We start from the raw sequence: 23,922 nt of genomic DNA on the forward strand, positions 1-23,922 counted from the left end.
CCAGGTAACATAAAAAACTCACCTGATATTGTTTTTGAGCAGATGCTGCATCAGGATGCTTTGACACAGTGTTTGTGCAGCGCTGCCGCGGAAGGCCATTAAAATATAGTTTACAGTTTAAACAGTGTAAATATTCCCAGGCATTTGAAAATGCGTCCCGTGGGTTTTGTTGAACTTTTCTGCCGGCTTCTATGAAAGAGACACATTCTTCTTTCTGCTGCATGTCAGACATTAAAGAGTTTGTGTTGCCACCAGGTGCTTCTTTCATGCACTCCTTATTTTGTAGACTTTTCCATGCTTCTGCCTGGAAATGAATAATTCAACTCAACTCCACGTTGCTATTATATCAGCTAATTAGTGCAGTACTAATATCTGCTGTGGATTGTTATGTCTTCTTGAACTTGTTTCTTTTCATAAGTTTACACACTTGTCGCCCCTGTACACGCATGTTCTTTGTGAATTAGCATTTAACGTTTACCTTCACAAATGTCAACCCGTTCTTGGAGATCTGATTTGTCGTAAATCACATTATTGTGATAAAACGCGATGGGGGCAGGATTTTCTGACTGTCTTCCACTTCAGAGGTAGAAATGGGGAGGTGGATATAAACACTACTGTACGTGCCACCACAAACACACAGAAAAAAGGCACTGCTGGATTCTTTTGTATTTCCCCAGGCCAGTTGATTTTAATAAAGTCCAACTGCATATTAAATCTACCTTCATTTTTGCTCGTGGCAACTGCGCTCAGTCTACACGCTTTCAGTCTGCATTCATTTTCAATCAGCAAATTAGGGAATGTGTGAGGAGATAACTGGCCATTAATAGTCCATAAAAATAATGTGACTGAGTGATTGATTGTGAGCAGAAAGCATTTTTTGGTGCATGTTCTTTGTTTTTCTCCCTTCATGTTTTTTTTTTTCTTCCTTCTTTTTATCTCCTTCTGTCTCACTCTTGTATCTTCTAACTCACTCTCCAATCTCACTCTCCTGCATCTTCTTATTCTCTCTCTCTCTCTCTCTGTCTCTGTGCTCCTGGAGCGGGGGATGCCAGGGGGACAGAGTGCAGATAGGACCTGTCTCCATAGCAACAGCTTCTGCAAGCTGCTGACACCCTACTGGGGGGACTGAGGGGAGGAGAGGTTGTGGATGGGGAGGGATAGTACAAGGGTTGGGGCACAGGGATATGTGTGTGCCCGTGTGTGTGTGTTTGTGCATGTGTGTGCACCAGTGCCAAGACAAATGAGTGTGGGGGTCACGAATAGGAGAAAAGATGGAGAGAAAAGTGTTCTGAAGAAAAAGAGGAAGGATGGAGAAGGAGAGAAAGAGGCAGCCTACCCTGCTTCTTCCCCAGGGACTCGGTGGCCTGCTCATGTTCACTAGCAGAATTAGCATAAAGATGGGGGGAGGTGTGTGTGCGTGCGTTTGTGATATTTCAGTTTGTGTGCTTTGGTTTCAGATGGGAGAAGGAGGACGGCGAGCGTGTTTGTGTACATCTGTGTAACTGGTGGTATGTGTTGTCCATGCATGCAGCGTGTGTCATATGGATATAGTGTGTTTGTCAGTTGTGCGTGCTGGAGGATCTGTAGATGTGCAAAAGTGTGTGTCTGTGTATTTGTTAGAGCAACTCCCTCCCCTGGGTCTTAAACCCCCTCTCTGTTCTGTCCTGTAGCCTGCGGTTCTCCCCTGTCTGCTTTTCTGTACTGAAGGGCTGCACTTTATGAGGCTGTGATGCAAGCCTTTGTGTGTCTGTGCGATTGCGCGTTCATGTGGTTGCGTGCACATGTGTTTGTTCCGGCTTGCTTATGTAAGCACTCTGAACATGCGTCTCCTTCTATGTGTGTTGACAAGAATACAGTTATATCATATTTAACTCCCGGGCTGAATCATTCTGCCCCCCTTTTCCTATTCTAGATTCTAATTTTATTCTCCCATATTGTTTGACTGACGTAAAGGGGACTGGAGACAGTACTGGTGTTACATCTGATTTGTTTTAGATGAGTGGTTGCTTAGATTAGATTTAAGTGGTATGCTTTCTGTGTTTGTCCTTAAGATAACAATAACATAATTACTCACTGATTTTATAAATTTCAATTAAACGAGAAATGTAGCATTTGTAATTAAAAATCCTTACAGTTGTAGAGTAAATGGAATACTATTAAAGACACTGTGTTTGTCCTATAGGGAATGTTAGCCCAAAAATCTAATGGACAATTGCTTTGGAGTTAAATGTTATTCAGAAAAACTGAAGAAAAAAAAAAGATTCAGGGGCTGTACAGTGGCCTTCTCACAAACAACAGCTTTAAGAGTCTTTAAGTGTCTCAAATATCTTGATTGCTTCATTTTCTAAAAATTAGCAAGAACTCTGTAAGATGTAGTACAAAATCAACATATTTGCAGAAGACTTGTTACTATATTTAACCTCTGTCAGTACTCATTAGGTACTTATGAACGCTTGTAATGAAGATAAGTTTTGAGTAATTTAATTGTTTACAGTAAATTAATGTAAGTTGGTTTGGTGCTGAACTGTATTTCATAACCATTTTTTTATATGTAGCTCATGAAACATGAGATGATACTTGTCTCTGTTGTGATCTGACCAGGAAGTAATCACTATACTTCAAATCAATCAAAATGTCTCTTAAGACATGAAATATGAAGATTTTTCCTGAATTCATTAAAATTAGTTGAATTTTGAAATAAATTAAATGTAACAAATTGTGTATTTTGTGTCAGATTCTTAAACTGCATCCAAATATGCCATTACTGACACTTGGCTTTTTTGTAATGAGAAAGGACCTGTGAAATAGTCGTTGAGAACTTCAAAAAACAAATTGGCAAAATTTTTCAACTTTACTAGCTGACCTATGGAGCATCTGTTAGGATGTTGAAGTGCAGTTTCAGGGAGATTAGTTCCATATGAGTACATTCAAGCTACAAACTCCTACGTATGCAGTGTTCCTAGATCACTCAGCAAATCAGCTGCACGTTATTATAGAGTCAGTGTTGTTTTCATTTATCTCCAAGAAATGAAAATGAAGTTTTCTAATATTAGCTGTTATATTTCTGTTGTTTGTGACAGAGACAAAAAAGCTTTTTAATGAAAGAAGCATAAAAGTATGTACTCATTATCATCAGTGCAGATAAATAACTGCTGTGTTGGTCAGGACATTATTCCTGGGTGTATGATAGAATAGATCAGAGTACAGGCACAGGTCTCTTTACAGCTTTGTGTCACTGACATTTTACGATTGTTCCTCTTCTGAAGTGTTTGAATATTTTTGCAATGTTTCTCCCTGAAGTCTTTCTTTTCATTGCTGGCCTTGCCTAAAGAAAGAGATGGGGGGTTAATGCATCTCTCTTCTATCTAACATTTAAACTTTAAATGGAGTTTTTTTTTTGGGGGGGGCGCAAATGCAGGTGCAGCCACTGCTCACTGTTGTCGTTTGTTGGCCAATGCAGCATCATGCACGTATACATTAGGGTAGAGCAGTGAAGGATGCATGTACACGTTGAACACCATATTGAATTCATCTGTTTGTGTTTTCCAGAGCGCAGCGGCAGCGCCAAGCCCAGTGATGGGCAACATGCCACCCAATGATGCCATGCCAGGTGGTCCCATGCCCCCAGGCTTCTTCCAGGTATGACCCCACTCTTGTGTCATCACCAAACCCACTTCTCATTTTACCCCATCTGCCATTCATCCATTTCTGACTTCCCCAAAACAAATAATCTATATTTAGTCTACTCTTTGACTTCCTTGTCCGATGTTCACTTATTTCTGTAGAGCAATAAACTAGCAATTTCTTATTTTATTGTTAGCACATTTTATAGTAGTTGCACTAAACGTGGACATTTCCCAGTTGAGAAATTATTCAGGTTTCTTTTTAAATTTTCATTCATGTTATTATTCTGACAGTAATTACAGTCTTCTCTGTACAGAAGCTGACTTTTATTTTATGAAAACTTTTTTTAAGTAGCAAATAAAAGCAGCCTTGTTTGCACCTTAATTACTGAGCAATATTTGATTAGCCCAGTTGGTGGTTTATTTACACACAGGAACATTTTCTTAACCTAAAGTTTATCTAAAGAAAAAGGCATGGCTTTGTTGCTAATTGAAAATATCTGTTATATTTATAAACAGTAAAGGAGGGTTTTTCTCAGTTATTAGACTTCTTAAGATACTGATCAGATACTCGTTTTCTTAAGCCTTTAATTTGACTTCCGATATCAGTCAGGTTCTACTAATTAAGACTTTCACAGTAAAATCTATATGGAGTTTAATCAGATGACAGCATAGTTGCAGTTTGGGTTGCAGTTTTGTTTTTTTTTCCCCTCCACATTTTTCCAAATACTGTTTATTCCACTCTAGATATTTACACCCACCAGAGCCTCTGAAGCTCATACTGTTCATTCATCTGTGGCTCTGCGCTCGCTGGGCTGCTGTTCAGCCGATTTGTGATTCAGCCATCCCGTATTCATCCTCTCTCCACTCCTCCATCTCCATCTCGTCTGTCTCTGACCTGTCCCGGGTCTGTGAAGGGAAAGGTTTTAGTGTGGGAGATGGCTGTCTGAAGAGTGACGAGAACGAGACATGCAAACGCGCACACAGTATACAAACACGTGCAAGCATGCGAGCACACATTCACAAACAAAAACACTGTGAGGCAGTGGTGTGATGGACAGCACTGGCATTTGGCAGGAGGCACGATAAGGTGATGGCGAAGAGTAGGAGCGAAAAAGCGAGTGACACATTAAGGGAGAGAGAAGGATGGAGAGGAAGAGGGTTGAGTGGAAGAGTAAGAAGAGAGGGAAATGTGAAAGATCAGTGCCACCAGGATTGTGGCCCACTGTTTGTTTCTGTGGCTACGTCCCACCCTATTGTTTGCTGGCTGAGAGTGAGGGTGGTGGTGCTGATGGTGGTGGGGGGGCTAGTGAGAGTATGACTGTGAATAAGCAAGGGAAAGGGTAGGGGGGAGAGGGGGTGACGAGACATGCATGGAAGTGCTATTTATAACATTGGTGGAGGAGTAAGATTGGACGATGGCTTGTGTGTCTGTGTTTGTGTGCACATTGTGTTCAAGCGACCTTACTGTAACAGAAAGCTTCAGTTGTTCACTGCAAATGTGGCTCACGCAGGCAGAGCGTTGTTTGAAATCCTGTTAAGAACGTCAGACCTGACACCTAAACAATACCTCCTCTGATATTTGACTTTTAAGAAATGTTAAACTCTTGCTTTTACCATATCTTTTTTTTTTTTTTTCCAGCTAAAGCAGTCACAAATTTAAATGCTCTTAACATACAACGCAAGCAGCTATGCAGAAATCTGTCAAGGACATACGAGATCCAAGCAGCAGCTGCTGATGACTTTCATAACCAGTCGATATGTTTTTCTTGTTTTTGAGTTGTTATTTTGTCTACAGTATGTCAGATAAGACATGACAGCTTCAAGATATGACTTAAAATTTACGAGCAAGAGTTCAAAATAAAAACAAACAGTTCAATTTTCCATCATTCTGCAAAAAGACAGCAAATCTTCGCAGCTGAGATGTTTGACATTTTTGTGTTTAAAAATAATTCACTAATAGATTATCATAGTTGTTGGTTGTTCAAATTTTCTTCTGAGATGCTGACCTCATATTAATTGGGTCAAGTGGTTTCTTTTCTTTTTTTTATTACAAAGTTTCAAGTTTTTTCTCTCTCCATGAATTGCATTCATTAAGAGCTTTTTATCAAGGCCGCCCTTCTGACAGATCTGCTGCCCCAGACAGATATTGGGCCGTACAATAAAGTAGACTCCATCCAATCTTGTTGTTGTTTGTTGTTAATTAGTACACCTATTTCTTACTCAAGCAAGCAGTTGGTCTGTTGTCTGTCCAGCAAACACAAGCAGTTGTATGGAATTGATGTGTCTGTCTCTATGCATTTGACTTTTGGTAGTCAGTTGTACAAAGCGATTGGTTCAGATTCTGTTGGTCAGCTGATTTCTTCATTTCATCTGAAAAATTATAATATTGAACTGACTGTTTAGCACTTATGAACATTTTTTTAAATTTAACCCTTACATTTTAAAGCATTAGAAGTAGTTGGGACGTAAACTACTAAGCAGGTGCGGCCAGCTCCCCCCCCCCCCGCTTGATTAAGTAAGGTCTGGAGTTGAATGTGCATTTGGTAGCTGCTCACTGGGACTTTCAGCATGAGGTCCAAAGAGATTTCGATGCAAGTGAAGAAGGCTGTCATTCAGCTGAAAAAACATAACAAAGATGGTGGAAACTTTAGGAGTGGTCTAATCAACAATATGGTGCATTCTTAAAAAGAAGGAATGCGCTGGAGAGCTTAGCAACATCAAAAGGCCTGTAAGCCCACACCACATCTAACTTCTGCTAAAATGATGGGAAGCATATGGAGAAGAAAAGGAAACACTTACGATCTTAAGCATGCCACATCATCCGTCAAACATGGTTGAGGCAATGGTATGGACATATATGGCTGCCAGTGGAACGAGGTCACTTGTGTTTATTGCTGATGTGATTGCTGATAGCAGTAGCAGGATGAGTTGTGAAGTGTACATGGCTATAGCCCCTGCACCGAGGCAGCCTGCTGCTAAACTGGCCAGATGGCTCTTCACAGTCGGACTCTAAAATGACCCAAAATGTACAACGGAAGTAACACAAGAGCTTCCTAATCAAAGAAATGTAATGTTGCTAAATGGTTGGGTCAGTCACCGGACATCAACCCAACCCAGCATGTTTCTCATTTAGTGACGACAACTGAAGGCAGACTGACCCACAAACAAGCAGCGACTTAATGAGGCTGCAGTAAAAGGCTGGCAAAGCATTTCATGGGAGGAAACCTAACCTTTGGTCATGTCAATGCATTTGAGACTTTAGGCAGTCACTGACTGCAAGAGTTTGGTGTATCAGGTATTTAAAATCATGCCGTTTGGTATGATTTTTTTTGAGAGTTTGTGTAGTTACTTTTGAGCCGATGATACTGTTTTGTTTTGTTTTTTAAAACAATTGCAATAATTTATTTCAACTGTAGTATTTTTGCTGAACTCCCTAGGATTATGCCAAAAGTCTACACTGAATTGCTTTGTTTTAGATCCATTATTGGGGGGTGTGCAGAGGTAAATTCACAAAAAATGTTGTCACTGTCCAAGTACTTATGGCCCTGACTGGAAACTACCAGACTCACTGAGGTAATCGGTGTGCTGTCTTTGTGTGTGTCCGGATGCCTAGGAGGGATACATGGAACATTCCATTTACCATTAAATCAGCCAGCTTTTGTTTTCTTCGGACAACTGGAAAAGGAAAAAAACCAAAGCACTGAAGGCACTAACAGTGATGGAGCAGAAACAAGACTGTTGCATAATGACTTCTTTATTAGAGGCCGTTAACCTCGTGTCTCTGGGTGAGAAGTGGGCAATAACGATGCAGTGTTTTAGAGGAGCAGAGGGGTCCCTCACAGGATCACGCTTTTTACTTTGAAGTAGGCTGACGATAAGCAGGGAAAAACTTCCCTGTTCTTGTTTTTGCCAGTATCATCTTTCTGGTTTGAAGTTACCTCTTGTGCCTGTCCTGCTGCTGCCTGTCCTGTTGCAGTGAGCCTTGGGCAATACTGCCCCCATGTGGATTTAGGGAATACATTTAATCCTCCAACAAGAAGGACCAAAGTATCAGAGAGATGGTTATGCTTTAAGATTTCTGTCAGCTTGTTTGAACTCAAACTCACATTGAAACTATTCCTATAGGACTTTTCATTTTATGGGTTTTTAAGGAGTAACTCTTAACTCCACGTTAAGATGCAGCTTTTCCCACTTTTCTGCTTCCTTCTACCTCAAATTAAAGACTCCCCACTGACCCCCCCTTCCCAACCCTCCCCATCATCTTCCTCTCATAACTTTGATTGGGTAATTCCTCCAGGTGTAAACCCACATTTTGCCCCTCCCCTTTCTGATATCGCTCTTCTTTTTTAAAGGGACCACCCGGCTCTCAGCAGTCCCCCCATGCACAGCCCCCCCCACACAACCCCAGCAACCCCATGATGGGACCCCATGGCCAGGTAAGAAGCAAATGCTTTCTCTCAAACACCCCTCTTTTTTTCCATTCCCTCTAAATCTCCCCTCTACCCCTCACCCACACACTACCTCTTTCTTCCCATTCACTGCTCACACACCTTCTTCTTCCTCTCCCACCCTTGAGCCCTGTGAGCTCCAGTTTTGTTCAGGGTAACTCCCCGTAGATGTCGGCCCCCTTTTTATGAAAGCCGAGCTTCCAGAGGCAACAACGCAAGCTCCTCTTCAAGGCCCAGAATCAGCTGTCCCCGTGTGGGATGAATAATTCACTCCTTGCTCCTCCCCTGGAGCAGCTTGTGGGGGGTTGCACACTTATCTTCTCCGTCACTCTTAGCACACACACATGCTCATACCTCTCCCCTCCCCCCTGCTTACTTGTTTTAACACCTTATAAATAAAACAGGGGACAGGCATTATAAACACGTCACATATACGTACAAAACACATGGGTATACTGATGCACGTAGAACAACCAGAGGCTTGGGTTGCTACAGCCTGCCAGTTGACAAACACGTATCCAGTCTTTAAAAACTTCAATCCTCAGTCATTCAGCAGTTATCCAGAACAGTAGCTACAGATGCCACTCTGGAGGTAAAGCTAGCCTTTACCCATTAACTGCGGCAGCTCAGCTCTTCATTCTTGTGGTTTCTGGTTTCCGTCTTATGTGCGAGAGAGTGTGGACACGCTTCCGCTAAGGTTTTGAACGGTGTTGTTGGCCTGAGGTGTCTCTAACTACGCCAGGCAGACCACAGGCCGAATCAGCTTACACCACAGTGAGAGCACGCGGGCTGTGCAGGGAGCTGTGTGAGCGCTGCTGTTAAGCACACACAAATGTGCATGTTGTTACCATAAGCGGGAGATTTGAAAAATCAGAAAATAGGCTCTTATGCCAGTGTATTTTGTTGGTTTCCAAGGTATTATGTTGATGAATCTGCACTTTTTTCACTGTCATCTCTCATTCTCCAACACCACTGCGTTCATCTGTGTCCTCACCATCACCCCTGTTTGAGTGCATTTGAATTTATCAATAATAGAATCTGTGTTTTCTCTGTGTCCTCCTTTGCCCTATAATTCCCACCCTCCTTTCCCTCTGTTTTTCTTTCTTCCCCTGTTTCTTACTGCAGCCTTTCATGTCACCGCGGTATCCAGGTGGACCGCGCCCCTCACTCCGAATGCCAAATCAGGTACTGAGCAGCATTTTGAATTGTTTATCTATTTTTTTAACACCACTGAGAATCTGTGATGCCAACATATGCCAGTGTGTTGATCAGTTTGCTCTTTTCTCAGCCTCCTGGTGGTATCCCAGGATCTCAGCCTCTCCTGCCAAACAGTTTGGACCCAACAAGACCGCAAGGTAAGGCTGGTCGTAGTTACAGGTCAGAGCAGATGATAGGTCTGTAACTGAAGTTTTAGTTTGGATTTTCTTGAATCTACTTTAAAAGTGGTGATATTTTAAAATACCTTAAAAGATTTGGTCGGTAATCAAGAAGTTAAAAAAAACAAACAAAACTCTGCATTGTCTTCATACTAGGGCTTTGGGGGATTTTGTATAAATGCAGATTGTGTGACTATTTCTTCCTGAATAGATTGAATATGTGGGGGTGTGTGTGGCTCAAGAAGGGGTCTGTGCTGATTTTAACTGCAGATTATAGCTTCAGAGGCCCGAGTGTTGCTACCAGAGGGCTTAGAATGAACCATTCTAAGTGGCTGTGGCATTTCTTAATTCCTGTGTTGCTTTCAGTGTGTGACTCTGGGGGTCTTTTCTTGCAGGTCATCCTAACATGGGTGGACCAATGAGAATGAACCCTCCCAGAGGAATGGCCATGGGCCCACAGGTATGACAAATAGGCTGCGCAGAGGGCACAAAACTCTGATGGGAGTTAGTTTCTACATCTAGTAAATGTAATAGTGAATGAGACAGCTGTGCACTTAGGCTTGCTTTTAATGGTTATATAACTGTATGGAAGCGCCTCTTACAGGGTGAAATGTAACTTTTCTTGAATTTGTTGCTATAATTGTCATTACTCACTTATGGTAAAGATTTTTGTCTTTTATTATCTGCCTTTGACAGTCCAGTCATGTTTTGTGCATGATGTGTGAATATAAAACAAAACACTGAAACCTGTGCACTCAATAAAATCAAATCTTTTTAAAGTTCTTGTAACTTTGCTTTGAAGCTCTAACTGTGTGTTGGATTTTTTTTTTAAACATCTTGTCTCTCAGAATTATGGAGGTATGAGGCCTCCTCCCAACTCAATGGGTGGTCCAATGCCAGGAATGAACATGTAAGTCCCATTTGCTTCATCTTCAACATGCTGTTCATTCGCAAGTAGTTTTAGTAGCAAGCAGAATCCAAAAAAAGGACATCAGTAGTTAAATGTTCTTCATTAATTCCGAGGAGCTGTTGGAAAAAGGTGTCCAGAGTTTATCCTTGGATGTAGTAAACTTAAATAACTCTCATATTTCCTTTATATTCCCAGTTCCCTTTATTGTTGGTTTGCTTTCTAAACTTTTTTTTTTTCCCCTCAGGGGTCCCGGAGGAAGAGGGCCTTGGCCAGGTCCTAATGCTAACTCTGTGAGTTTGAAGCCCTCTGCACATACACAATAGGTGGCAGGCAGACTTATAGCAACAAGAATAGCAATAACTTGGCAATATTCAAACTCAATGCATTGTATAATAACTTGATAATGAACTCGTCTAGTTTTCCTAAACAGATTTAAAGTGTTTAACATGTTTAAACAATGTTGGAGATCATTTTGAACACTGCTAATGTGTTGCATCAGTCAGTGCCGGCAAGTTTGTCCCCTAAAACCAGGTTCATCAAGTACATTTGGAGATGACTAAAGTTTAAGCAACACCAATTAAACCTCTGAGAAGAATGTGCTTTCTCATTGTTGTTCTGTGATACTAAACCAAAGTCATGCTTCTCCTTTGTTAAATACCCAAAGATAATAAACGGGTAGCTCTTGCACAAAAATCAAGGAAAAGGAAGCAGGAAAAAAGCATTTTCACCAGCTGAAGAAAATCTCCCTGACAGACTCGCCGTTTACTGCAGGATTGTTGCATTAGTTTTAATTTTCTTGTCTAGATGAACATCTCTATCTTTCAACCTTCAGAGCTGACTCTTTATTTCTTCCTCCCGCTTGCAGATAGCCTACTCCTCCTCATCTCCAGGAAACTATGTGGTGAGTTGTTATATAAAAGCATGTCTGCTGACTAGGATGCAGTGTAGGCTTTTTTTTTTTTTTTGTATTAAAGAATGCTTCATTTATGCTCCGATGAGTATAATTTTACAGTTTTCATTTTTCCTTCCTCAGGGTCCTCCAGGCGGAGGAGGTCCACCTGGAACTCCCATCATGCCAAGCCCAGGTGGTGCGTCACCTAACTATGTCCCCAGCACTAACACTTGTGCATTAGAAATAGAAGTGTCTCCCATTTTCCCCTTCACCTAAAAAAAAACAAAAAACAAACAAACCACGAGTGTGTCCACTCACCGAGTGCTGTCAGTCTGAGTGCTCTCATTATTTCATGTCTGCTTTCCTGTTTTCATATTTGATTCAGAGGTTTTATATCAACCTCCTGATATCCCAAAACTGAACGTTTTGTTCTCTTTTTTCTTAGATTCAACTAATTCCAGTGAAAACATCTATACAATGATGAATCCAATTGGACCTGGAGGCAACAGACCCAATGTGAGTCTCCCATAACTTTTCTTTTTTAACAGTAATACTATACTGTTCTCTTAGAAGTTTAACTTTGCAGCCTCGCTTAATTTTTCAGATATTGCACATTGATTCTTGGCTAAAATAATGGATGCTATTGTAATGATTAAAATTACACAGTCTTGACCTCAAAATATAATCCAGTTCTAATAGGGCTTATAAACACATCACTGGGCACCAGTACAATCCAGCATTAGAGAAACCAAATGCTGCCACAGTGAGCTCAATAAGAATTGACTGGGAATGAAGTAGGGAGAATAAATTGAACAATCTCAACTTCACCTCGGGCTGAAAACATCACAATTATATCAGAGAGGTCACGGATGGAGAATCGTGTTAGCGGTTACTCATTAGATTTGTTCCACACCTTTTCACCAGTTCCCTATGGGACCTGGGCCTGATGGGCCAATGGGAGCTATGGGAGCCATGGAGCCACACCACATGAATGGATCACTAGGTGGGTTTGAACACTGATGGTTTGGTATGTATACAAACAGAAACTGCTTACAAAAACAATTGACCTGTTTATCTCCTTTTACTTCCTCAGGGTCTGGGGATATGGATGGGTTGCCAAAGGTATGTCGACATCAGATTTTCTATAAACGCTTCTTATTTGGGTATTTTTGTGAACTGAAGCTCTTTTTTAGAATCTCTGCCTTCTGCACTTCAACTGTGTTGCCAATAAGAAACAATTTTCCAGTTTAACATTGATTTTTACCCTCCGTTTCTGCCTCTAGAGTTCTCCCAATAACATGGGGGGCATGAACAACCCTCCAGGGACGCCGAGAGATGACGGCGAAATGGGCGGCAACTTTTTGAACCCATTCCAAAGCGAAAGTGTAAGTAGAGCGAATGAATGACATCTCATGACCCCTTAACAGTTCTCCTTGACATCTTGACATGAACCAGTGGAAGAATGCAAGCAGAGGGTGCACCTGGTTTTTTAGAATTAATCTCAGACTGTTGAAATGTTTTGGTAATATTTATGAAATTTGGTCCCACTTCAGTTTATTAATTGACTTTAGCTGAATTGGTTAGTCTAAACACATCTTAGTATTGGAGCAGTAAGGTAGCAGTGTTGCTTTTCAATGGATGCCATTAAAGAAAGTCTTGTGACACATGCAAGTGTTAAAAAGCACTTTAAAGTAAAAGTTCTTTACTCGTCCAGATTCATGACTAGCTCATGGCAAACCTGCCCAAACCAGTGACCGTCAGACCACAACTAAATAGACACATACGGACAAGAAGAGGGTATCACTAACATGGGAGAAGCATGACATAGTAGGAATGAACAATCATTCACAGACAAAAATAACAGCAGTTCACGCCAAAACTAATTTTAATACCATGACTCTGCTCACACGCAAAGGAGGCCTGTGGCCACAAAACAGAGCCTGAAAAGACCCAGCTCAATTTCTAGTTCACGTTTTGGTAACAAGGAAGCAAGCAGACCTTTTGAAATAACTAGTTTTAGGCTTGTTTTTAAGTGCAGCTTTATTTCGTATTTAGTCTTTATACTTTTAAAGAGCTTCTTTTATGCTCCATATTTTCTTCTTAGACTTGAGTAGAGTAGCTTTGCATGTTTCACAAATCAGAATAATCCCAGTTTGTCTAAAACTGGGCTTTGTGCTTCATTTCACCTGCTGTCTGATACATGCTGTTTTAGCTCACTTCCCTCACACTTTAAGCCACCTTTCTTCTGATTGGCTGCCCCTCGCAAACAGTAGGTTCGTGTGTTCACAGCCCAAGCTGTTCAGTTATGATGACTATATCTAACTAATCATAGAGAGGCAAGAATTTCAAAAAATGTCTAAAGGTGAGTATTTAGAGCTTGGACTTGGACTGACTTTTTTTTTTAGGAAAAAGTTGTTTTTCGTCTTTAGGTTTAATTATATATTATGATATACTTTGTAATTTGGGACACAGCCTGATAAACCTGAAAAGCAAAACCTGCTACACTGAATACGACTTTCAATGTCCAAAAAAGAGGGGAAAAAAAAAATATATAGTGGATTAATAACTTGTGTTCTGCTTGCATTGTAGCCGCTTACTAATCACTTAAAAGCTCATACAGTTCCCTCTGTATCAGTGATGTGATTGCAGTTGATTGACATAAATGTTTGCTGTGCTTGAGTATATGATAAATACCTGGATTTATTTCATTTTAAAAATTTACTAAATGACTAGAAGTGGCAGTATCTGTAAACCTTGTGTTTGGCACAGAGCAGGTGGAGGGGGGTACTGCTCCTTGTATTGCATAAACAACTGTAATGCTCTCTTACCTTTGGCCTGAAGAGCCACGGGGTGCACAGACTAGAACTCGAGCCAAGCCTTAATCACTCGATTCAGCTAATCAGTATCGGGGCTGGGTATCATCTGAGTTAAACAGCTGCTGGATAAATGATCATTAAAACTGCTAAATATCTGTTTGAAAGCTAGGATTCATTTCAGTCCATACAAATCATATATGTACCGTTCCCAGCCCTTATTAGACATACAGCAGAAAGTTCTGATTGCCCGAGTCTCCTGAGTTAAAGCTTGGCTTCAACCATAGTCTGAGCTTCCTCTAGCTTTGCAGGGCGGGGTTTGAGCGCCCTCTGGTGTTTAAATGTTGTCAGTGACATATCCACTCATCTTTGCCCTCCTCCCCCTTCCCTCTCTCTCTTTTCAGTATTCACCCAACATGACGATGAGTGTGTGATTTTATTTTCCTTTTTTTTGTATTTTCATTTATTTCTTTCCCCCTCTTTATTTTTTGTAACCCTACACCTGATTTTTTTATTTTTATTTTTATTTTTTTAACTGAATCCTTACTTCACCTTGGACTGGATCACTTCCCTTCCTCCGCCCACACACACCCTCTGTCCCCTCCTCAAACGGGGACCCACTACTACCCAACCCACCACCCTGTTTTTGTTTTTTTTAATTTTCCCCTCTTCTCACTCGGGAACTCTACGGCCACAGCCTTCTGGGACAGCCCTTGAGCATGCTGGGACTCTAATTAAGACGGGCCCTCCCGGCGCATGTAAGCTGGCTGCGGGTGTGAATAGGAAGCAGTCACAGAGCAACAGGAAGAGCCTCCTCTCTGACTCCGGCCCCAGCCTCCCTGGCTTCCTGTCAGGGTCTAGACAATGAGCGAGGGAAGGAGGACAAATGGAGAGAAAGGGGGAGAAAGGAGACTTGAAACACAGCCCTCCCCCTAATGACACAGTGTCAGGTCTCTCAGCAGCTGCCTGGAAGCGTCTCAACCACGACTTTGGATTTTTTGTTTTGTTTTTTTTAATCATCGTCTTTTGATTTGTTGCTGTTCCTGATGGGGTTATCGGTGGGTCGGGAAGAAACGACCTTCGTGCCCCCCCACATTGTTCTCCTTGTGTGTACATTTGTAACAGAGGTGTTGTGATGATCAGTGAACAGGATTTTCCTTTTTTGTGTATGTATTGTATCATTGCTATTTTTATTATTGTTATTAATGATTATTGGTATGATCATTTTAAGATTAGGTTCTAATTTTCTGTTGTTTGTAAGGGCACATTTATTATGATGAAGACAGTATACGTGCACACAAATCTGCAATTATTTGCTGTGTAACATGAGGCTCCGTGTGAGCACACTGCCCCCTGCAGGTAAGATTTTATTCCTCACGGTACTAATTGGTTCTTTGTTTTTGTTTTGTTTTGTTTTTTGGGAGGTTGGCAACTTCCTTTTATAAGATCTAAAATTTTAACTTGTTGCTCAGTAACTCATACCCGAAGAAGAGTCTCCTAGGTTCCCTGCAGTAAAATGCACAGCTCTATTTATTTATGTACTTTTAATTTGTCTTATGAATCATTGTTCCTTTTTTTTAAGTGTTATCCCTGTTTTTTTATTATTATTATTTCTTTCTCAACTGCAGAACTAGTAGCAACTGTGTAAATATGCAGATCCACTCAGCAGCATCTCCTTATCTCCATCATTAGACCCCCCTCCATCCATCCCGAAAGGTGCTGACGTTATCACGAGTCCACAGTTTGACCACACTCACACCGCTCCCACTAATGCTTCCCACTGTTCACTCTGTCGTGTACATACGTAACATGTTAGTCTGTCTGCTGACCTGTAGTGAACACTTGGATCGTTTTCATTTGCCGATGAGGTCCCCCACACACTGTGATGTCCGTCTGCACTTTGCGGGCGCTTGCTTTCACACACCGCTCATTTTAGCTTGCAGGTGTTTTCGTTCGAATATGTGCTGTCCTTCCTCTTTTTTACGGTTGCTTGTGGTGAAATGGCTTCTGGCCATCTGCTGATCGGATCAACGGTGTTTTTCTTTATTTTGGAGAACGGCAGGTTAGGAAGCAGCAATGGCATTGCTCTGTTGACTGTAGCGAGTGGCCTCCCTTCCATTTGCTTCCCTATTCTCACCTCTCTAATAGGCCAGCATTGACACACAGACACTCAGTCACACACCACCCCTCTCTGATATTTTTTTTTTTTTTTTTTTTTTTTTGGTACAACTCTCCATGTTTTAATTTTAAATTTTTTTTTGTAAATACTGTAAAATGCATTTTGATATCATTGACATGTTTTGATATTTCAAATCACGACTTTAACAGTTGATCAGAAACGAGCTGATTTGGGCAACTGTGTATTTGTTCAGAGAAGGCCTGTCTTTTACTCAGAAATATGAATGACGAGAGAAACAGAAACTGGAGCTGCTAAAGACTATTATGCTATTTCACCTCATCACAGACGAACGTGGGGCTTTTACTGTGCATCGGCGCTGTTGTGTCAAGGGGTCCAGCGGGACAAGGGAGGAAAAACCTTTTGTAGTCGAGCTAATTCACTGTCACACACATGTACCTGAAAAACTCAGCTTCAGATGAGATATAAGTCTTCTTCCTCTGCCTCTTTTATTGGAAATTTATTGGGGGGGACAACCTACCTCTGTTTTTGACCATGAATTTGCAAAAACAGAGGTAAAGAGGACATTTTTATAATTAAACTTGTGGTCTCTTGACACAACTGAATCGCAAAGGAGGGGTACAAAGGACACTGGCTCTCAATCCAAAGCACCAGGGACCAGAGTTCATGCTTTACTATGAAGGAATTTTTTAATCTATTTAAAAATGAGGCAAGAGAAATGTTTGGGAAAGTAAAAATGGGGAAAAACAATAACACGTGGGACAGATTTGTTGCTAAGAAGCGGTGGAGGTGGTGCAGGAAGAGGCGTTTTCCTCCCCTGTACTTTGAAATGCTGTTGTATAAAATGCAGTCCGACTTCTTTCTGTCCTGTAAGTAAAGCCGTCACAACGTTGATCATTTCTGTATTTCTATTGTGCTGATGTATAATACTGTAACATTCAGGGGTGGGGAGGGTTAAGAGAGGACTTTTGGGGGAGGGGGTGGGGAGTAAAGATTTTTTTGTTTGTTTGTTTGTTTTTTGTTTTTTTTCCTGTTCAGTTCCTCATTTTTCCTCTTGATGACAAAGCAGTATTGAATATGAGGCAGTCTGTCCTTGGGGAGTTGCTTTGTATCTCATGTTAGGGTAGTTTCAGATCCTAAATGTCTTGTGTAGTAAAATAAGAGGTTCCTTCGTATGTTTCTTTATATTGTAAAGTTTCTTTAGACGAAAAAAAATGTTGCTTATTGGGAAAAAAAGGTGGGAATCTGCATTGATAATGTATTTTTTTTTTGTTTTGTTTTGTTTTAATTTTCATCAAGTTGTCAGTCGTTTTTTGCCTGTGTCCCCCTTGTTGTAGATACATATTAAAAATAAATAAAATGACTTCACTCCTTTTGCCATGAATATAAATTTTTGCCTCCAACATAAATGCAAAAGTTGATGAACAGGAGTCAGTTTTCAGCTTTCTAAATATTTATTTCATACAGTTTATATCTCCATTGTGTTCAATATAGAATCAACAAGAGGGCTGCAGCCAGGGATTAATTTATAATTCATTATTTACACAGTTTTGCAGAAATTAAAAGCAGAAACCTTAAGTTACTTAATTCTAAGAACAATCCACTTTCCCATTGTTAGTGTGTTTGAGTTATTTGTTGATTGACTATTCAATTTCTTATCATATCAGCCTTCTTTTTCATTGCATGTCTTTGTTCTGCTGGTTCACGTTGTACTTCTGTGACAAAACACTAGTGTTTTAACCCAGATATTTGTGAATGGTTTCCACAGCTAGCTTTGAGTTGATTGCTTGCTCATTTTGAATGAGAATTAAAGCAAGTATCCTCTAAAGTTAAATTAGTTAATAAACCGTACTCCATCTCAGAATCACAAGTCCGAGTATACAGCATATCTGGATTGGGGGTGGAAGCTGGGGTATCTGAAGAACATTAATGCACTTAAAACATGTCTTATTGGGTTACGATCAGATAACTGACTTGGCGATTGAAGAATATCCCATTTTCTTTCATTATCCAAGTGTTGTAGCCCTGCACACTTCAGAATTTATCCTGTGACTTCTATCAAAAGTCACACCATCAATAAAAACTCCTTGTTCCACTGGCAGACACATGTGTCTATACCATTGCCTTGACCATGTTTGATGGATGATGTGCGGTGCTTAAGATAGATCGTAAGGATTTCCTTTTCTTATCATCATGCAGTATGCTTCAAATCCTCTGTTCTGTTCCTTCTCCAAACTTTTCTCTTCTCATGATTATACAGTAGAGCACAGGTGTCGAACTCCAGGCCTCAAGGGCCAGTGTCCTGCAGGTTTTAGATGTGTCCTTGATCCAACACAGCTGATTCAAATGGCTAAATTACCTCCTCAACATGTCTTGAAGTTCTCCAGAAGCCTGGTAATGAACTAATCATTTCATTCAGGTGTCTTGACCTAGGGTGATATCTAAAACCTGCAGGACACCGGCCCTCGAGGCCTGGAGTTTGACACCCCTGCAGTAGAGACTAAAACTAGTCCAAGTACTGGCGAACCTAACTTGTAAAAATGACGCTGGGACCATTATCCTTCAAATATAATATGGTCTCACATGTCTAAATAGTTCATCCGTGTTCCTCCTTTTAGCTGTTCAAGCTGCACCGAGTGACGACGCAGTGACCTCCTGTTTCTCTCGTTGTAGCAGGAGGCAGAAAGAGGAACCAGCGAGGTGACGGAGGAAGCTGAGGGCAGTGGAGGGAGTAGAGCTGGCCTCACTGATGCTCTAGGGGGAGGAGAGGAGCAGGGTGGGTGAGGCAGAAACACCATGGTTCTGCTTTTGGCTGGTGAAATCTGGGTTGGAACCTGGAGGTGAGATGTGGATTGGCTTCCCAAAGGAGGGAGGTGAAGCAGAGGAGGGTCGACTGTGACAGAGGGGAGGGTATTCCTGCGGAGCTGGGAGTGAGGGGGCAGGCAGGTGGGGAGCTTTTTGTCTGAGAGTGACCCTGCAGGAGTGACACATCGTTTGAGGACCACGCTGCCGGGCGTTGCATGAGTAGAGCTCATCTCAGTGAGCGAGACGACTAAATGAGAAGCCTTCAAAGAGAAATCCTCATGGCTGCGGCTGTAATTCTCTCCTCCATATCCGTTATCTCTCCTTTGAACCTTGCCTCTTCTCCTCTCTTCCACTCTGGACTGATCAAAATGGGACTCCTTTTCTTCTTCCTCCTTTTCCTCACCCTTACTCCTTCCTCTCTCCCCTCTCAAATCCTCTCTGTCTCTCTCCTCCTGTGGGCTCCTCTCCCTCCTGCCCTCCTCATAAGCTCTGTTCAGACAGGCCAGGTTGTGAATCGTTAGCCAGGGTTCAGATGATATTCTCTGTCTGAGAGGGGGAGAGCTGCACCGGCTCAGTGGTTCACAGGAGGGACGTCTGCTGCTAATGCTGCTGCTACTTCCTCGTTGGCCTGGTGGAAGACAATAAGTCAGTTTTAGGGGTTAAAATCATAGATGTAGAAGCTGTTGAGAAGAGGCATCCTTTCTCTGTTGCTGTAATGTTTCTTCATATTTGTCATAAAGCTGTCTCCCTGTTGGATACATACAAGGCTTTTAATCTACCAATACAGTGTCTTAAAAAAGGTGAACATCTATGATAAAAGTCACTGATAATGTCTTGTTTAGAAGATATAAGCTGCAGTAGTCGTCACATTGTGAGACGATATCTCTGTCCCTGTGATTTACATCTGCCCACTTTGAACACCTCTCACAGTGCCACGCAGGAAGCCATGGCAATCCATCCTATTTCAGTCCAGAATAAAGCGAGGCAAAGCTACACATTCATATAAATATGTTGTGCATAGCGTGTGATATAAATTCTAAAAATATTCAGCCAGGTTTTCCCCAGTTCATCACTTACCCTCACATGACACATCTTTCCCATAACAACCATCTGTCTTTATTCATTCTGCTTCTATGGTACAAATCGAGTTCATGGTCGGGACCTGTAGCTTCCTTCATTACAAGCTTCACTCACCCTAGCAAAACATGTTCATTTTCTCTCCTCGGGAATGAGCGTGCAGCTAATGATTTCAACCACAAGGCATTTATTCTCATCTGTCTAGACTTGTTTTTGTTCAGTGCTGATCTGCTATTATCCAGGAGAGGCAAGTGTCTGCATATAGAGATTGCAGTATTGATCTGTTTTAAGGTGTTCAGAGCCGGTTAGGGAATCCGTTATGCTGTGGGGGAGTGTTTTGTTGACATGGATCAGGTCCGCTAATCCTTTAAAGAGAAGCGTCTCTGAAAATCAGAACTCATCCTGTGATGAAATGTTTCTGTTCAGATGGAAAATGCCGTGAGGGCTGCAGTAGCAGTTATGACTGGTTTGGTGTGGTCAGAAGTGCAGCTTTGTTGGACCTTTAACTAAAACCAACAGTCGTGTCAGTGTCTTTAAATACAGTTGCGGTCAGAAGTTTACATGGAGTCATCATGGGCATGGCTGTCAAGATCATGTTTGGCTTTTAATGATTTCCTTTGAATTCTGCTTTTTCCAGGGTGGAATGATTATACAGCAGACATCTTTATTGAATTTAAAAAACAAGAATTGGATGCACAAGTTTTTTTCAAGTATACAAGGAACTCACTGAAGATCTAAGAAATAGAACTGAAGATTCAAACAAACTGGTAATGTCTCTCTGAGCCATTTCTAAACAACTGCATATTCCAATATCATCAGTTCAAACGGTTGTAAGTACAAGTTATTCAGATATGTCTTAATAACTTGGGGATTAGAGAAAGTCCAAAATAAATTCAAATGTATGCACCCAGTTCTTTTTATTTAAGAAATTTCAGTGTACAGCCTGCTGGTGTGGGATACACCATAATTCAATTAAACCAAGGCATTTTCCTTTAAACAAAGCTCATTACTCACTTGTTGCTCTGAAGTTGAAGATGTTTTCGCCCTCGGGTGAGTTTGGCGAGCCTGTCTTCAGGACGATGTCAGATGGGGACATGCAGGACACTGGTGAGGTGTTTGGGGATGGGAGAACATTCAGATAGCGTCTGGTCACAGGGCCTCCATGCACACCCACCTCTGTGGCAATGATGATGATGTCACGACCTCTGACCTGACATGCATCCATCAATACCTGAAGTACAAGAATGCTGGTAAAGTAACTTTACAGGTCTTGTGGAGGTGTTGAAATCTCCTTCTTTTGGAGTTCTATTACATCCTGGTAGTTTTAACGATAATCATTTAAAATGAACTAAATTATATCAATTAATTGAAATGAACTCCATCTTAGGATGGTATAGGGTTAAAACCCTAACTTATAAACAATGCAAAACCTCATAATATCCTCTTCCATCCTTTAAATGTATTGATTCACACTGTATTTCATTTTTTTCTTTGCTCCTTACTAACCTTCAGAGTAGGCTGATGCTGCACGTTGATGGCGTAGACCAAAGCTGAGGCTCCAGAGTAATCCTCCATGCTTGGGTCGGCTCCTGCAGCAAGGAGTGTGGCTGCGACCTGAGCTCCCGCACGCTCCATACAGGCGTACATCAGCGCAGTACGCCCCGCCCGGTCTTGTGCATTAGGATCTGACTGATCGGTGCAAAAGATCCAATTGAGTGATTAATTCAGTGATAAATGATTATCCCAGAAGAGACATGGTCCGGTGTTAGGAGTCACACAAGTGTATATTTTATAGAAACCAAATTTAACAGAACTCTGTGCAATTTGGCTAATTCTCTCTTAATTAGAACTGATCTGGCACTGTTGCTTTTGTGTTGTGGCTCTCAACTGTGACTCACAGTGTGTTACATTCAGTTCTCTGGTGCCAGCATGTTCAGGAACACCCTTTTAGTTGGATGGGGTACACAAGCAGAGCTGGATAGATCACAAGCCTGTTTACTATGCATTAAAAGTTCTCCTCTCTCAGAGCAAGTACAGTTTTTTATGCATTAAAAATACACCTAAGTCAATAAACTGCTGAACTTGTATGCACATGTTTACATTCAAGTGTCTGTATTTAATGGTGACTATTTGTCACTGCGGACTGACCTTGTTCTGGAGGAGGTATGTGAGGAGCTTAATTGTCTCTGGCCCAGCAGGCTCCCCTCTCAGGGCCTTGCAGGCAGCCAGCAGAGCTGTCTCTCCTTTAGGGTTGCGCCCATTTACCTCTGCTCCACCGTCTACCAGCAGACGGACCAGACGGAGCTTCCCAGAGGATGCTGCACTGATGAGCAGGCTACAGTCTGACAGAGGGTCCAACATCACCGCTGTAGGGCATTCAGTCATTTATCATTCTGATACTAATAATATCATATCATATATATAGATGCAGAAATGCCTCAATCCTGTAATCAGAGCACTAATTGGATTACTATGACATGCACATGCACTATATTGCCAAAAGTATTCACTCATATGTCCAAATAATTGAATTCAGGTGTTCCAATAACTTCCATGGCCACAGGTGTTTAAAATTAAGTCCCCAACTTTCTGCAGAGTCAATCTCTACAGACCTGCAAACTTCATATGTTCACCTGATTAGTTCAAGAAGCGTGCATAGAGAATGTCCTAGCAGCCAGATGGAGTGGTGTGAAGCATGCCACTGCTGGACTCTAAAGCAGTGGAGAACTATTCCAGTGAGAGGAACTCTTAATGCTTCAGCATAGAAAAACATTTTAGACAATTTCATGCTCCCAGATTTGTGGGAATGTTTTAGTGATGACCCCTTCCTGTTCCCACATGACTGTGCACCAGTGCACTAACCAAGTAACATAAAGACACGGATGAGCGAGTTTGGTGTGGAAGAACTAGACTGGCCTGCACAGAGTCCTGACTTCAACTAGACAGAACACATTTGAGATAAATTAGAGCAGAGACTGCGAGCCAGGCCTTCTCATCCAACATCAGTGTCTGACCTCACAAATATGCTTCTGCAAGAATGATCAAAAATTCCCATAAACACTCCTAAACCTTGTGGAAAGCCTACCCAGAAGAGTTGAAGCTACTTTAGCTACAAAGTGGGCCGACATCATATTAAATCCTTGGATAAGGATGGGTTGTCATATGTGCATGAAGGCAGATGAGTGAATGCTTTTGGCTATTTAGTGTCTGTGTCAGCAGTCGTCCTCTCATGCACCTGTCGCTCATTCAGATGTGCAGAAATTCTACATCAGAGTTGTGCATGCAACAGAGATACTTATAAAAAGTAAATTTAAAGAAGACTGGGGAAAGATTTTAGATTTTCTTCCTTATGTCATTTTAAAATTTTCTTCTAATATCAGTGAAATTTTTAATGGATGAGCAGAGTATCTACAAAGTACCTACATTCAACATCATTCTTACCTTAATTTTTCTGTTCAGTCTGTCTTCTTCAACAAAACACAAAGACAGCAGTCATCTTCAAGTTATCCAGATACGATGCAAAAAAAAAAACCTACTACCCTGCTCCGAATTTTATCCTGATTCTTTACTAGCTTGGTTTTCTGCATGAAGCGTCCTCGTGTCGCTGGCCTGCAGCAATCAGCCGAACATGAAGTGATAGGATACTAACTTTCATGTACTCCCTCGGTCTCTGTCTCCCTCCGTCCTGATCTGTCCTCTCCTTACCTGCTGGGTCAAAGGGAGGTTCAGCTCACGGCTACTGTTCAAAGTCATAAATGGTTTTAAGCCCAAAATGTCACCTGTTGCAAACACTACACTTCAAAAGAGCCAGAGGGCCTTTGATATGAGTCAGCTTTGA

General features: G+C 41.5%; 2 protein-coding genes across 5 annotated transcripts in view; one reads left to right on the plus strand and one right to left on the minus strand.

The window, feature by feature from the left end:
* Positions 1–17,578, plus strand: part of LOC146365887 (single-stranded DNA-binding protein 3) — a 37,912-nt gene extending 20,334 nt beyond the window's left edge. Inside the window, exons 5-18 of one of the 4 annotated variants that reach the window (XM_084914387.1) lie at positions 3,550–3,639; positions 7,979–8,062; positions 9,200–9,259; positions 9,363–9,429; positions 9,846–9,910; positions 10,299–10,360; positions 10,605–10,650; positions 11,226–11,261; positions 11,394–11,448; positions 11,698–11,768; positions 12,177–12,255; positions 12,346–12,374; positions 12,536–12,637; positions 14,763–17,578. In XM_084914387.1, coding sequence (XP_084770513.1) covers positions 3,550–3,639; positions 7,979–8,062; positions 9,200–9,259; positions 9,363–9,429; positions 9,846–9,910; positions 10,299–10,360; positions 10,605–10,650; positions 11,226–11,261; positions 11,394–11,448; positions 11,698–11,768; positions 12,177–12,255; positions 12,346–12,374; positions 12,536–12,637; positions 14,763–14,933 — 1,017 coding nt within the window. In that variant the 3' untranslated portion in view covers positions 14,934–17,578. Of the gene's footprint in view, positions 1–3,549; positions 3,640–7,978; positions 8,063–9,199; positions 9,260–9,362; positions 9,430–9,845; positions 9,911–10,298; positions 10,361–10,604; positions 10,651–11,225; positions 11,262–11,393; positions 11,449–11,697; positions 11,769–12,176; positions 12,256–12,345; positions 12,375–12,535; positions 12,638–14,469; positions 14,702–14,762 lie in introns of those variants that run through there. The other 3 variants (XM_084914385.1, XM_084914384.1, XM_084914386.1) reach the window with 3 other exon arrangements.
* Positions 17,579–17,664: 86 nt separating this feature from the next.
* LOC146365888 (uncharacterized) lies at positions 17,665–22,445 on the minus strand. The gene is made up of 4 exons (XM_084914388.1): positions 22,233–22,445; positions 21,591–21,773; positions 21,099–21,315; positions 17,665–19,635 (listed from the first exon to the last, which is right to left on the minus strand). The coding sequence occupies exons 1-4, from the start codon at positions 22,443–22,445 to the stop codon at positions 18,782–18,784; spliced, it is 1,467 nt and encodes a 488-aa protein (XP_084770514.1). The 3' UTR covers positions 17,665–18,781.
* Between the last annotated feature and the right edge of the window lie 1,477 nt (positions 22,446–23,922).

Source organism: Perissodus microlepis, chromosome 19, assembly GCF_051167445.1.
Source record: "Perissodus microlepis isolate ML-2025 ecotype Zambia chromosome 19, ASM5116744v1, whole genome shotgun sequence".
NCBI lineage: Eukaryota > Metazoa > Chordata > Actinopteri > Cichliformes > Cichlidae > Perissodus > Perissodus microlepis.